Consider the following 13,737-nt stretch of genomic DNA (forward strand, 5'->3'; position numbering starts at 1 on the left):
ACATGCGGCATTTTGACATTGATTTTCTGTTTTTCTTATTTTTTTATCTGATTTTTTTAAAAATGGTTTTCTGAATTCACTCATAGTCCCTTCTAGGTGTAGTTTTTCTTTTTAGTCAATGAAAATTCTTTGAATTGTACGTCAGGACTTGTCCTGCTATGTTTTTTCAATTCGTCGTCATGATTTTTGTTATGACCATATGACGTCACAGCCACTTTTTGTTCATTCGTTCATGCAATTTCAACTGAATTGCATGAGTGACGTCATTTTTCGCTCTTAGTGGAGCGAGTTTTTTTGTTCATGCGCGTGATTAAATTTTTGGTCACACTTGACTTACCTCACTCTCAAAAATGACTTCCTCACTTTGAAATTGACATTTATTTACTTCAATTCAAAGAGATAAGGTCAAATGGGTATGTGTCACTCTAAATGAAGGTTATTTGAGATCATCTAATAGAGGCAGCAATAACTTATACAGATTTTTTATCAAAATATAACAGATCAGCCCTCAATGAAAAGACGAATTTTTTTGGTCTGTCTTTTTTACTGTTTTTTTAGACTGCCGATCTACGAATCTATTGCGGCTATTTTCTGGCAATCTGCCAGCTATTTTTTGTTTGTTTGCAGACTACTACAATGCTAATATGTCCAATCCAGTCAGTGCAATAATGGGAAGTGTGAATGGAGTTGGGGGTGGAGGAGGAGGAGATGCTTCCACCCTGGCAGTAGGAGGAGGAGGGGGCACTTCTGCAGCTGGAATGCACCCAAACACAGCAGCTGCGATGGGCCAACATCCCTCTTCATTGCAAGAAGCGGCAGCAGCTGCTGCAGCTGCAATGTACTACTATGGACCGGCTGCAATGGCTATGGCGGCCGCTGCCCAGCAGTACTTGAGTAGCAGTAGCACTACTGCAAACAGCAACACTGTCGCTCCAACCACCTCTGCCAACGCATACAATCCCATGTCAAAGTCAAATCCAGGTACGAGACACGTGAACACACGGCAACTTCATTGATCTCTTCAATAGGCATTATTAATTGCTCTCAAATGAAGTTCGTTGCAATTTCTGCTGTCGCGTATTTTTAGTGAACTTCTGCTTTGACAATTTTTGCTCTTGATTGCTTGAATTTTAGTGCTTAAATTAGTCGCGAAGCAATAGTGAGGCTTTTAATTGCTCTTGAACGAAGTTCATAGCAATTATTGTAAACGTGTGTGTCTTTTTTATGCAGAATTTTCGCTTGACGGTTTTGACTTTTCGAGTGACTTTTACGCCCTTGACTTTTTGCGTGATCTAAAATTCTCTCTCTATCACAATTTCAAGCTGCTGAACTCAATTGGCGGTATTTTAATACTAAAAATCAAATGAAAAATGCGCCGAAACTGGTGCCATTTTTCTTTTTAAATCTTAATAGTGGTATATGTTAACCTCTAATGTGGTTATAATGTGGTTATTTGAAGCCCGCTATTGAACTTCTTAGTCCTATTTAGACTCTCCATCCCCACACCTCGACTAAATCACGCTGCAATTGATTATAGCTCCCACTAGTCGTTCGAGAGCAATTCGTCCGACGTTTAGTCGGTTATGTTTATTGAACGCAAGGTAGTTTTTAACAGCCGCAAAGCGATGGAGGTAGTTTTTCAGTGAATTTTTCAAGCCTCATTTCTTGATTTTTTGCGTGACCTAAATTGCTTGCAGAAATTATGTCTATTGCTAAAACAAAATCGACTGCAAGATAAACGGCACCGAGGGCCTTTGCCAGTGGTTAATGCTTCCGATACTTACGTCTGGCATTGGGGTGCGAACCTCTCCGTTCTCAAAACTTTTTGAATCCAAAAATGTTCTCAATAATACACCCACTTCAAGGTTTCTAAGGTGGCCGCGATAACTTTTCCCACTCATTTTGTATCTGTTTAGTAACCACGTCAGCAATTCCAGGCGGCTATTATTGCGCTCCTAATTTTTTTTTACTTCGTCTAAGAAATTTTTGTTTCGTCTTACCCTGATTTCTTGGAATTGATTTTTTCAATGACTTCAGTGACTTCTACTGCTTTGCAGTTAAAATTTGTGTTCGTAACGTCATTTCTGCTTTTAGAGCAATTGCGTGACTTGCCTCACTCAAAAAAATGACTTCTGAACTCACTTATGGAACTTTAAATTTTATGAACATTTACTAATTAAAGGTCAATAGCGTGCATCTAAGTAGTGCCAAACTTATATGCCCTAATTCTTGAGTAATAGAGTCTTGAGTTTTAATATCAAATATTGATTTTGAAAAAGCTCCATTAGGGCTTTTTCCTTGTAGAGCAAATGTGTCTCATTAAAATGACAATCCGAATCTAACCCAAAAAGTCTAGTGGTCTATTAAAAAGCTGGTGGTCGATCTGTTAATCTTATTTCTTTAGTTGTTTCAATTCCTGGTAGGCCACAAGCATCTATCGCGGCTATTTTCTGGCAATCAGCCGGCTAAGTTTCTATCTGTTTTATGGAAGTATATCTGCCGGCTATGCTTTTCAATTCTAGAATTTCAGTTTCCTTGGGACGCTGTCATTTCCTAAATGGTTTTTCGGGCCCATTCCTAGTCATTTCTAGTTCTAGTTAATAGCCGCCCTCATCTTCTCAGCCGGCTATTATAGCGCTCCTATTTTTTTTTACTTCGTCGAATAAAAAAATGTTTCGCTTTACCTCATTTTACCGCTTTTTCAACATTTTGCGTGATATCTTTTTGACTTCTCTAGGCTAGTTTCTCTCTTCTCTCATTCTGCTAAAAGTGATTTTGAACATCAGTTGCTCAGCAAAGCAATTCAAAATGAACAGAGTCAGTATAAAAAATTGAAGTCAGAAGTAGAAACGGGATAAACCCATAAAGCCCAATTTTAGATGCCCGCTATTTGAACGTCGTTCGTACAAGTTTTAGTTACCATCTCTAATGCTTATTGGTATTGATAGTAGCCACTGTAGCCTCTCTCTAAGAAACAGAAGTACGTTATTTTCAACTACGAAATGCCATCAAAATAAATCGGACTTAAAAAATGTTTTTGTACAAAAATCTTTTTTTTTCAATATCTTCTATTCTTTCAATCCCAATCGTGCTTATTGGAATCAACGGCGGCTATTTTCTGGCAATCTGCCGGGTATGTTTTTTTGTTAAGTCAATAAAAAATTGAGTAGTTAAGTTTAATTGTAGTTCAGGACATGTCTTGCTATGTTTTTTTTATTTCTTTACGATTTTTATGACATGAGGTCACGATCGTCGTTCTTGCATGCAGTTTGAGTTGAATTGCGTGCGTGACGTCATTTTGCATTTAGTGGAGCGAGTTTTTCTTTTTATTAGGTTTCTGGTCAGAACTGACTTATCACTCTCAAAAATGGCTTTCCTAACTTTTAAAATGATTTTTGATACTTTTCCGGATGGATATAGGATCACCTGAGTATATTTCAATATAATTTATGGCTCCTTGAGGGCAGCTAGTAGAAACATCAAAAAGTTGTTCAGTTTCTTATTCAAAATAACATCTCAGTGATTAGTGAAGTGACGTTTCTTTTTTGGTCTACATTGTGGTTTGAAACTGCAGATCTACGAAGTTATTGCGGCTATTTTGTGGCAATGTGAAGGCTATATTCTACATTTCCAATTGCTCACAAACGAAGTTTGTGGCAATTATATTAGTCCTGCGGTCTTTCTCTTTTATGCAATTTTTCGCTTGGCCAATTTTTCGTCTGACCCATATTACTTTTCGTCCTCAAAAATGGGATAAACAGGTAGCTCTCAGGGGGCATCAAGTTCTCTTAGAGCCTTTCAGCTCGCTAGCCTCCATGTATGCAATTCACAGAAACTGTTTTAGAACGTATACTCATGGTGTGAAGGGTTGTTCTTGTTAACCCCCCCCCCCCTTCAACCCTCTCCAACACGTGTTTTAGTGCAGCCAAAGACCCCCCACCCCATATCAATCAATCCCCCAATGCATCCCACCACAACCCCCCTGCGCTCAACTCACGTCACTTCAATTAAGCTAAAGCTGGCCTCACTATACCGTAGCTAGCTACTGATGAAGCCAACCACTCGCCGGTCGTTTGAGATGAATTCACCAGACGATAATCGGCTATGTTCAAAGAATTTATGGATCTTTCTTAGTGGGCGCATATTATTTGCACCCCCCAGACGCAAGTGTCATATTTTTACATAATGATTTACTATGTAATGACACGTGCTGTGTAACTGGGGGGCACAAACGGAAAAGATCCGAATTTATTGTATGAGGGTGATGTCTTTTTACGCCTCAAAGAGTATTGCAGAGATGTTCATTGGAGTAAATTTGACTGTGAATAAAATTGGAGAGCTTTTATGTGCATATGTTACAAAACGTGCTCATTACTTTTTCAGAGAAAACATCTAAAATAATCATCTTGTTCTTTAGTTGGTGCTTTTTATTTTATTAGCATCTTTATTGAGGTCTAAAGTTTGTATGAGTGTTTTCAATACTTTTTTTGTGGCATCATGTTATTTGGCTAATGATGAGTGGTCTGGCGTCATTTTAAAAAATTCTACACCAGTGGAGTATTCGTGATATCCCCCCCCCCCCACATCAATTGCCGTTTTAAACAATTTGTTTTGAAAGTGGCTTGAATTCATAACTTAATTGTGTCTGACAGGGGCTGGATATGTACCAGCGGGATATCAACACCACCCCCACCACCAGCTGATGACTGGTAGTCAAAATCAATTGCATAATAGCCAAGCACCTCCTCATCCAATGGCCTCTCAGATGGGAGGAGGAGGACAACAGCACCTCTTCTCTGCCCAATCAGTAGGAGGGAGACAGGTGATAGCTGTAGCCTCAGGAGGAGGGGGAGGGGTAGCAGGTCCAAATCACCAGCACTCACTCCACTCTCAACCATTACCTCCACCACATTTGGGTATCCAACACCACCAGCAGGTATCTTTTTTTAACAAGTAAATTGAAAATGTAACCCAGGGGTTAAATATTACAAGTTTAAAATATTATATACAAAATTAGTACATTGTTAAAAATAAAAATTAGTGGTTCCGTTTTTTTAAGGTAAAAATAACTTTTGAAGCCACCAACGTTCCTTTCCAACGGTACAAGTTTGAATTGTTGGAGCAGATGCTGTTTTAACATGCGTTTAAACTGTGAGCGTGATCTGATAATCCGGACTTCACGCGGACTTCCAACACCACCAGTTACCATCAACTAAGTTAACTACTATTCGACTTCTTACGAGTATTGGTGGAGCGTCTTTTTTATTAATGGCCGCGAAGCGATAGCGGCTATTATTGGAGACCTCGTGGTTTTTACATTTCGAATTATATTGGGGCGCTGTCTTTTCTAAGAGATCTGTTCACACATTTTCATGATTTTTGAAGTCAAGTTGGAGTACTGATTTTGGTCACGCCGAAACAGGAAGTGGAGCGAAAAAGCGAGTAGTTTTGAGGCGTAAAATTTTCTCAATCTGATTTTAAAGTTGCGTGAGAAAACGGTGTTTGAAGAAAATTTCGCTTTCTCGCTATTGGGTTTCTTGTTCATAGGCGGCATTTTCGCTTTGATTTTTAATGTTTTTTCGATTTTTTGCAGGGAATTTTTTTCTTAATGGTTTTCTCGATCAAGTTATAGCGCATTCAAGGTCTAGTTTTTTGTGTAGTCAATGAAATTTTTTTTGAATTGTAAGTCAGCACTTGTCCTGCTATGTTCTTCAGTTCGTCGTCTCCATTGATGATTCTTGCGGCCATTGACTTTTTCGACTTCTGCTTTGCAGTTACAATTTGTGTGCGTGACATTTGTTCAGCTTCTAGATCAGTTGCATGACTTACCTCACTCAAAAAATAACTTTTGAGCTCACTTAATGAACTGTAAATTATATGAACATTTACTAGTTAAAGATCAACAGTGTGCATCTAAGTAGTGCCAAACGTATCTGCTCTAATTCTTGAGTATTAAAGTCTTTTGGGTTTTTGATTTTGAATATGAATTTTGAAAAAAACTCTGTCTTTTTCCTTATAGAGCGTATGTGTCTCATAAGAAGGAGAGTCCGAATCCAACCCAAAAAGTCTAGTGATCTATTAAAGGACTTGTGGTCAATCTTGTTTCTTTAGTTGTTTCAATTGCATGGAACAGAAAGTGAAATACCTAAAAACAGTGTTTAGGTCAAAAAGCACGTAGAAGGGAAAGTGGTTTTTTGTTCACGTCGCTCTCGAGAAAGGGCAAGAAACGTAGATGTGGAAAAAGTTATCGCTCAGTTAAAATTTTTCACGTGCGAATTTTTTGAACCACTTTTATCTCCAACTTTTCAGTCAAAGATGTCAGTCTCAGTTATCTTAACTTATAATAGTGTGTTTTTTACCATCTGGAGCAAAAGTTACGCTTTTATATTTAATCTCGCACTATTTATGCCATTTTGTCTTTTTGGTCGCCTTCTTAGCAGCTTTTTGTGTTCTTTTTCAGTATATGTTTAGCTTCTATAAAGTTTTGTGCTTGAAAGTATTTTGTGCTTCCGATTTGGTTGAATTTAATTTTCAGTTTTTATAGCTGCAAAGCGATAGTGGGTGTTATTGGGGAGACATCGTGGATTTTTTAAATCGTCGTCTCCATCAATGATTCTTGTGACCTGACTTTGTGGAATTTTAGTGACCTTTACTGCTTTGTGCTTTCAGTGACTTCTGCTGCGTTGCAGTTAAAATTTGTGTGCGTGACGTCATTTGTTAATTGCTCTCAAACGAAGTTTGTAGCAATTATATTTGTTCTGTCGGTCTTTTTAATGCAATTTTTTGCTTGACTAATTTTTTGTCTGACGCTTTTGACTTTTCGTCCTCAAAAACGAAATAAACAGGTAGCGCCCAGCGGGCATTAAGTGCTCCTGGAGTCTTTCAGCTCTGTTTTAGCTCAAAGAGACATACTTATGGTGTGAAGGGCGGTTCTTAGAGGTTGAAGACACCCCACTGTTGACCACCCCACTATTTCCCCCAACTCCATTGTTGCCCACCCCCCATCAGCCCCCGATGTACCCCCGTGGCTAGCTACTGACGAAAAACCGCTCGCTAAAAACACACAAATTTATACTATTTTGCGAATTTTTTCAAGTCCGAATCTAACCCAAAAAGTCTAGTGGTATATTAAAGGGCCGGTGGTCAATCTGTCTATCTTATTAATTGCTCTCAAACGAAGTTTGTAGCAATTATATTAGTCCTGTCGGTCTTTTTTTTTATGCGATTTTTCGCTTGACCAATTTTTCGTCTGACGCTTTTGACTTTTGGTCCTCAAAAACGGGATAAACAGGTAGCGCCCAGCGGGCATTAAGTGCTCTTAGAGCCTTTTAGCTCTGTTTCAGCTCAAACAGTTTTGGAGTCTTATACTTATGGTGTGAACAGCGGTTCTTAGAGGTTGAAGACCCCCCCCACCCCCCCACTATTGCCCCCCACCGCCGTTGCCCCCCCCACCCCCCACCCGACTGTCGCCATCCCCATCGGCACCCCCGTGCACCCTCCCCCCACCCGTGGCTAGCTACTGACGAACAACCGCTAGCCAAAAACGCAAATTTATACTAATTTTCACAATTTTTTTTCAAGATTTTTGAAAAATTTTGTCAGTTTTTTAAGTTTTTTCAGCCCTAGCAGCCCTAGGTGTCAAGGAATCCACTCTAGGATTTGATAATAGGTTATTGAATAGTTTCTAGTGGTAATAGAATGGGTTCAACATCTCAACACTGCGAATTTTTTGCATTTTTTTGGTTAAATTTTGCAAATTTTTTCAATGTTTTTGAGAGTTTTTGTCGTTTTTTAGGTTTATCCAGCCCCAAGAGCCAAGGAACTTCCTCGAGGGTTTAATAATAGGTTACTATGTAGTTTCTAGAAGTAATGGAATCGTTTTCAAGATTTAAACAACACGAATTTTAGCATTTTTTGACAAAAATTGCTATATTTTTAAAATTTTTTGACATATATTTTCATTATTCAAGATTTTTCAGCCTCAAGGTTCAGACAACCTCCTGAAGGGTTTGATAATACGTTGCTGCATAGTTTCTAGTGGTAATAGAATGTTTTTGAACATTTGAACATCACGATTTTTAGCAATTGTTGGATAAAACTTGAATTTTTTTTTCAAATTTTTCAAAATTTGTCATTATATAAGTTCTTCCAGCCCCAAGAAACCTCGTATAGGCTTTGATAATAGGTTACTGAACAATTTTTATTGCGATAGAATAGTTTTGAACTTTTTAATATCACAAATTTTATCGATTTTTTAATAAAACTTTTGATTTTTTCAATTTTTTTTTGAAATTTTTGTCATTTTATTTGCAGTTTTTGAGTCCTTTTTTGAGTTTAACGATTAATACTGGCCAACGAAGCTTTTTAAGTCTTGCAGATGGGTTACATGACAAAAATCCAGAGGCAAAAAATGTTCTTTGAACATTTTCGTCACTGCGAAATGTGGAAAGTTTTCTTCTGAATTTTGCACTTTCAGTTTTTTATATGATTTAGTTACTAACGAGGCTAGAATCCTGGAGGCTTCATGGTAAAAATTTCTAGCTCTCTCTCTTTCTCTCTGTGTGTGTGTTGGTTGGCGTTTCTTTCCTTCTCTTTCTCGCTCACGTTTTACCTCGCACTCTCTCTCTCTCTCTCCTTAACTCTTTTGTTGACTTCAGCGGCTGTTATATGGCGTGATAATATCGTCTATTACCCTAGCCTCACGCCTCTTCAATCAAGCGAAAGCTAACCTCACTAAACAGTGGCTAGGTGCTGACAACCGCCCGCCGGTCGTTTGAGAGCAATTCGCCCGACGTTAGTCGGTTATGTTTTCTTTAGTTGTTTCAATTCCATGGAATTCGACTGCAATCTGCAGGCTATGTTATGGCTGCGAAGATGTAAGCTGAGTGTAGATTTATTGCGGTGTTTTTATTCTTGTTTTGTTCACACATACAGCAACGCTGTAAAAGTCAAATATTCTCATTTCTTTGCGCGCTTAGAATTTGATCAGGCCTGACTAATCTCACTCAATAAAATTACTTTTGCACTTTAAAACTCAACTTTAATTTAAATTTTTTGATAATCTTATGAACGAATCTTTTTTTAGAAAATTATTTTGTGGTTTTCTTCATTTATGTTTTCTCTGCGAATTTTTTGTTGGATTTCCTGTCATTCCCAAATTGAATTAGTGATTTATTTACGTCGAAACAGCAAGCTGAGTGAAAACACGAGTGGTTTTGTGGTGTGAATTTCGTTTTCTCTAATTGTAAAGTAGAGTGTGACAAGGTTATTTTCTCATTTGTGATTTTTCTCCACTTGTGTCAATTTGAGGTCTCTTATTGCTATTTTCTCTACTAGGGACCATAGAAATGGGGCTTGCCTGATCCCGCCGCAAAAACTGGTTTTTCAGAATCTGTACGGAGTCTAATGATCCTGGGAGTGGTTGACCGCTCGTAGTTCTGCCGCGTACAGGCGTCTTGACTTGAGAACCAGCCGTCCATACTTGAGAATCGGGCCGCGCCACGAGGACGTTGTGGATAGGCAGTCACAGTACTTTTATATCTATTTTTATTTTTATACAAATGCAACTAAGGAACCAGTTAAGAACGGTAATAAGCGCCGATGTCCCGCCAATATTACACGCGAAATGTAACTGTGTGACAGCTACAACAACAACCTAATTTTCTGTAATTCTTAGGTCGGATTTTTTTAAAAGTCTTTTACGAACAAATTCCTAGTCAATTCCACGATTAGTTGTCTGTTTAGTCAATGCAACATTTTGACATCACGTTCACTTCAAATCTGCTTTTTTGTTCATTCGTTCATGCCGTTCCCACCGAGTTTTGTGCGTGATATCTATTTCACTCCTAGTGACGCGAGTTTTTGTTCGCATGATAAAATATTTGGTCATACTTTACTTATGTCACTCTCAAAATTAACTCAAGAATTTTAAAAATGACTTTTGCTAACTTTAATTGATGGAGATTTCACCTGAGTATATATCACTCTAAGTGAAGGCTCCTGAGGGCAGCTAATAGAACTATCAATTAATTGTACAGTTTCGTACTCAAAATAAAAGCTTGCCGATTAGCGATTGTCTTAGCGATTAGTAAAAAATAAAATTTCTTTAGTTTCTTAATAATTATTTTTGTTTGACACTATATCAGCGAAGTTATCGCAGCTTTTTTCTGGCGACCTGACTGCTAATTTTAGATTTCGATCGTTGTTTGTTTTGTTTGGTTTTTTCGCAATTATGAAATCTCTTGGTTCTTTGTTTAGACATATTTCAATTTTTTAATGGTTCCTTTCATATTTAGTTTTTGTAACTACGTTGACTCTTTTTGTTTTCAAAAATATTGGTAATTTCCTCCAATTTTTTGTTGCTTTTGTTGCTGCCACTTAATGACAGGATTCATTATGACAGCCATAATGACCTTGACTTTTCTTATTTCAAACAAAATATTCGCTGATTTTTTAATGATAATTACCTGATAATGACGTATTTTCAGTGATAATGATTTTTTCCCAATAATAGAGCCAGGTCTCATTAGTTTGCTAATGAGACTGGTGTTTGTTTTTAACTGAGTGGAGTGACAGCTCTTTTTCTATGCTCTCGAATGATTTTTTGAGGTTTGTTTATTTGTTCTTTCTGTTATCTTGGTACACTTTTCCAGTTATGACGTCTTATTGACTGCTTAAATAGGCAAAATTGAATCTATTCAACTGTTCCAAGTTATGGCCAATGGTTTTATAGCTGCGAAGTTGTAAGTGGAGCGGAGCTATATTTTGCTGATCTTGGTTTTTTTGTTTTGCCATCTGACGCCCTTTTTCGTTTTACATTTCGTTCACAGTAGAGCTGAAAAAGTCAAATTTTCTGAATGACTTCTTATTCTCACTAACGGCATTTGCGAGCGTGACGTCATTTCTCAGTCTCTCTAGCAAAAGTTTTTAACCCATTTGCGTGATTAATAGCCGCCGTCAGCCTCTCAAACGGCTATTATTTAGGTGCTTTCTTTTTAATTTTTATCACGTTTTTCGTTTCACATAAGTCACGATTTTCACTGTTTGAATTCTGACTTAATTCACTCACTCTTTCAACTGAATGGATTCTAAATTACTTCACGCATTGAAGTACTCTGCATTAAAACAATTTTTGAAACTTAGGAAAAAATTTTGTCAACGTCCATCTATTCTTTTTTCTTTCTCTGTTTCAATCCCGATGTGCATCTAGCGCGTCAACGGCGGATTTTTTCTAGCAATCTGCGGGCTATGTGTAGATTTTGATCATACGTGTCTTACCTCACTCAATAAAATGACTTTTGAACTTTAAAATTTAGGTTTAATTTGAATTAGTCTAAGGTCTACGGAACTGATATGTGCAGTAAGGCTGCTTTTAATTGCTCTCAAACGAATTTTATAGCAATTCTATCAGTCCTGTGGTCTTTTTATGTGATTTTTTGCTTGACTGATTTTTCATCTGACCCATTTGACTGTTCATCCTCAAAAACTCAATAAACAGGTAGTGCTCGGTGGGCATTTAGTTCTCTTGAGCCCTAAGCCTTACTATACTCTAAGAATGCGATTAACCAAAACTTCTGAGGAAAAATTTCATGTGTGAAGGGCGGTTCTTAGTTTACCCCCTCGGTCACCCCGCCATCAGCTCCCTCATTACCCTCCTCCTCCCTCAATTCTCCCATTGTCAACACTCCTGTCGAGTTGAACCCCCCTTTCATTTAGCCTTCTTAACCCCCACCCCACATCGTTTGAGCCCCCTTCCACAGACAGACACACGCACACACACACACACACACACACACCGCTCACCCCCTAACTGATAGCATCCCTAAGAACCAACTGGCTACTACCGAAGCCAACTGCTGGCCAGTCGTTTGAGAGCAATTCGCGTGACGTTAGTCGGTTGTTTGCTGTAAACATGCTTTCTAATTACTGATAGTGTTATAGCTGTTAATGATTAAACAGTTTTTTTTTGCGTGTTCCCTATTCTTTTAGTTCGTCGGTCTTTTAACCTTTTCCCTAATTGGTTTTTATACAATTTAGTGTTTGCTATCTGAAGTCGGGTAGTTTGATGGACGTTCTTATTGGATCTGAATATAATTTTTTGTACTATCAACTTCTTTTCTTATCGTTTTTGTCTTCTGGCCATTTGACTAAAAGACATCAGAAACGGAATAAACAAGTAATCGCGGAGGTCAGTAAGCTCCCTTAAAGCTCGCCAGTCTCTAAGTAAGCGGTTCATCAAGACCCTTTAAAGAGACATCAATTCATTGTGTGAAGCGCGGTTCTTGACCCCTTACCGCCTCCAACTTAACTCGCTCTTCATTTCATGCCGTTTTAAATAAGTCAGGATTTTCACGCTTGACTCCTGACTCACCTCACTCGCTATTTCAACTGAACGGACTTTAAATTCTTTAACTCATTGAATTACGCTATGTGAATGCGGCTAAAGTCAAAAGAGCAGAATCAAAAGAAACGGGATAAACGATAAAGACCGGTCATTAAGTCATAGTGCGTTAGGTCATCAGAGCGATTGCTAGCTGACATTAAGCATCAGAAATAATTGGTCAATTTCTATCTCTCCTTTTTTTTCTGTTTCAATCCCAATGTGCATCAAGCGCGTCAACGGCCGCTATTGTCCGGCAATTTGCCGGCTGTTTCCAAAGTGGCTTTTCGCCCGGGGAGGGAGATACGCGGGGAGATGTAAGGAATTTTAAAGAACTTGAGGAACTAACATCTTCTTCTGTATCTATCTTTAACGGCACACCAGTAAATTTTGCTGCTACTGCGGCAATCTGACCGTTGTGTTTTATTTCTCGAAGATTAATTGAGTGCTGTTTTTGAACAGATGAACACATCCAATCTGTACCAACAGACCAACTCAGTCAATACACAACAGGAGACACAGGCTAATAGTGGCAGCTTTGGAACAAGTGCCAGAAGAGAACACGGGGAGGGGGCAACAGACGGAAGGGGAGGGGGAGGTGTGAGGGGGGATTTAGATGGCAGTGGAGTACAGCAGCCGGAGTCTACTGGACCAAGTAGTTCACACTTTTATCAAGAATGACGTCAGGGTTGAATAACAAGCAACACAAACAATTCAGCGAAGGACAAGAAAAGAAAACAGTCGATGACAGAATGCATATGTCTGTGTACCCGTAAACTGCTAATCTACGCACTAACAAACATGCTCCTAACTATAAAACGATAACTGATGAAACTGAAAAACAGCTCGCTTCCATCTCGACCCATTCATTTTAATGTTGTATGATAATTTTAAACTGACTCAAGTGATTAATTTTATGACTTAAATTGCTAAACGCGTAAATGATGAATTTGATGACAACTTTTTAATTAAATGACTATTTTGTACAGCGATTGCTACTACAGTTGTTTCTATTATTGATCAATTATTTAATTTAATTAGTTCTCAAAAGTGAAGATTAATGCTACGCTGGTGTAGTTTCCTTCTCTTTTTGCATCTTTTCCGTTTGTGCCTCAACTACCCCCCACACCCCCCTCTCCACCCTCAGTATAAATTATATTATATGCCCCTAGTTATATAGCAGGTAGCTTTTCATAGTAAAGCATTGTGGTAATGCATCTGGCACAAAGGGAACAGATGCCAGTTAACTTCTATTCTGTCTCTCTCTCATTCAGCAGCAGACGCAGTCCTATTAGTAGTAGTAAAGTTAGTAGAGTTAGTATCTCTAGTGAGCACAGAATCATTATCTTTGCTCTTCA

General features: G+C 38.3%; 1 protein-coding gene across 1 annotated transcript in view; it reads left to right on the plus strand.

Moving 5' to 3' along the window:
* LOC142350832 (uncharacterized) overlaps positions 1-13,519 on the plus strand; it is an 81,827-nt gene extending 68,308 nt beyond the window's left edge. Inside the window, exons 9-11 of the mRNA XM_075402793.1 lie at positions 628-981; positions 4,653-4,936; positions 12,842-13,519. Of these exons, the coding sequence (XP_075258908.1) occupies positions 628-981; positions 4,653-4,936; positions 12,842-13,060 (857 nt within the window). The 3' untranslated portion in view covers positions 13,061-13,519. The remainder of the gene's footprint in view (positions 1-627; positions 982-4,652; positions 4,937-12,841) is intronic.
* Positions 13,520-13,737: the final 218 nt, after the last annotated feature.

The sequence above is a fragment of the Convolutriloba macropyga genome, chromosome 12 (assembly GCF_964194025.1).
Source record: "Convolutriloba macropyga chromosome 12, txConMacr16.3, whole genome shotgun sequence".
NCBI classification, from domain to species: Eukaryota; Metazoa; Xenacoelomorpha; order Acoela; family Convolutidae; genus Convolutriloba; species Convolutriloba macropyga.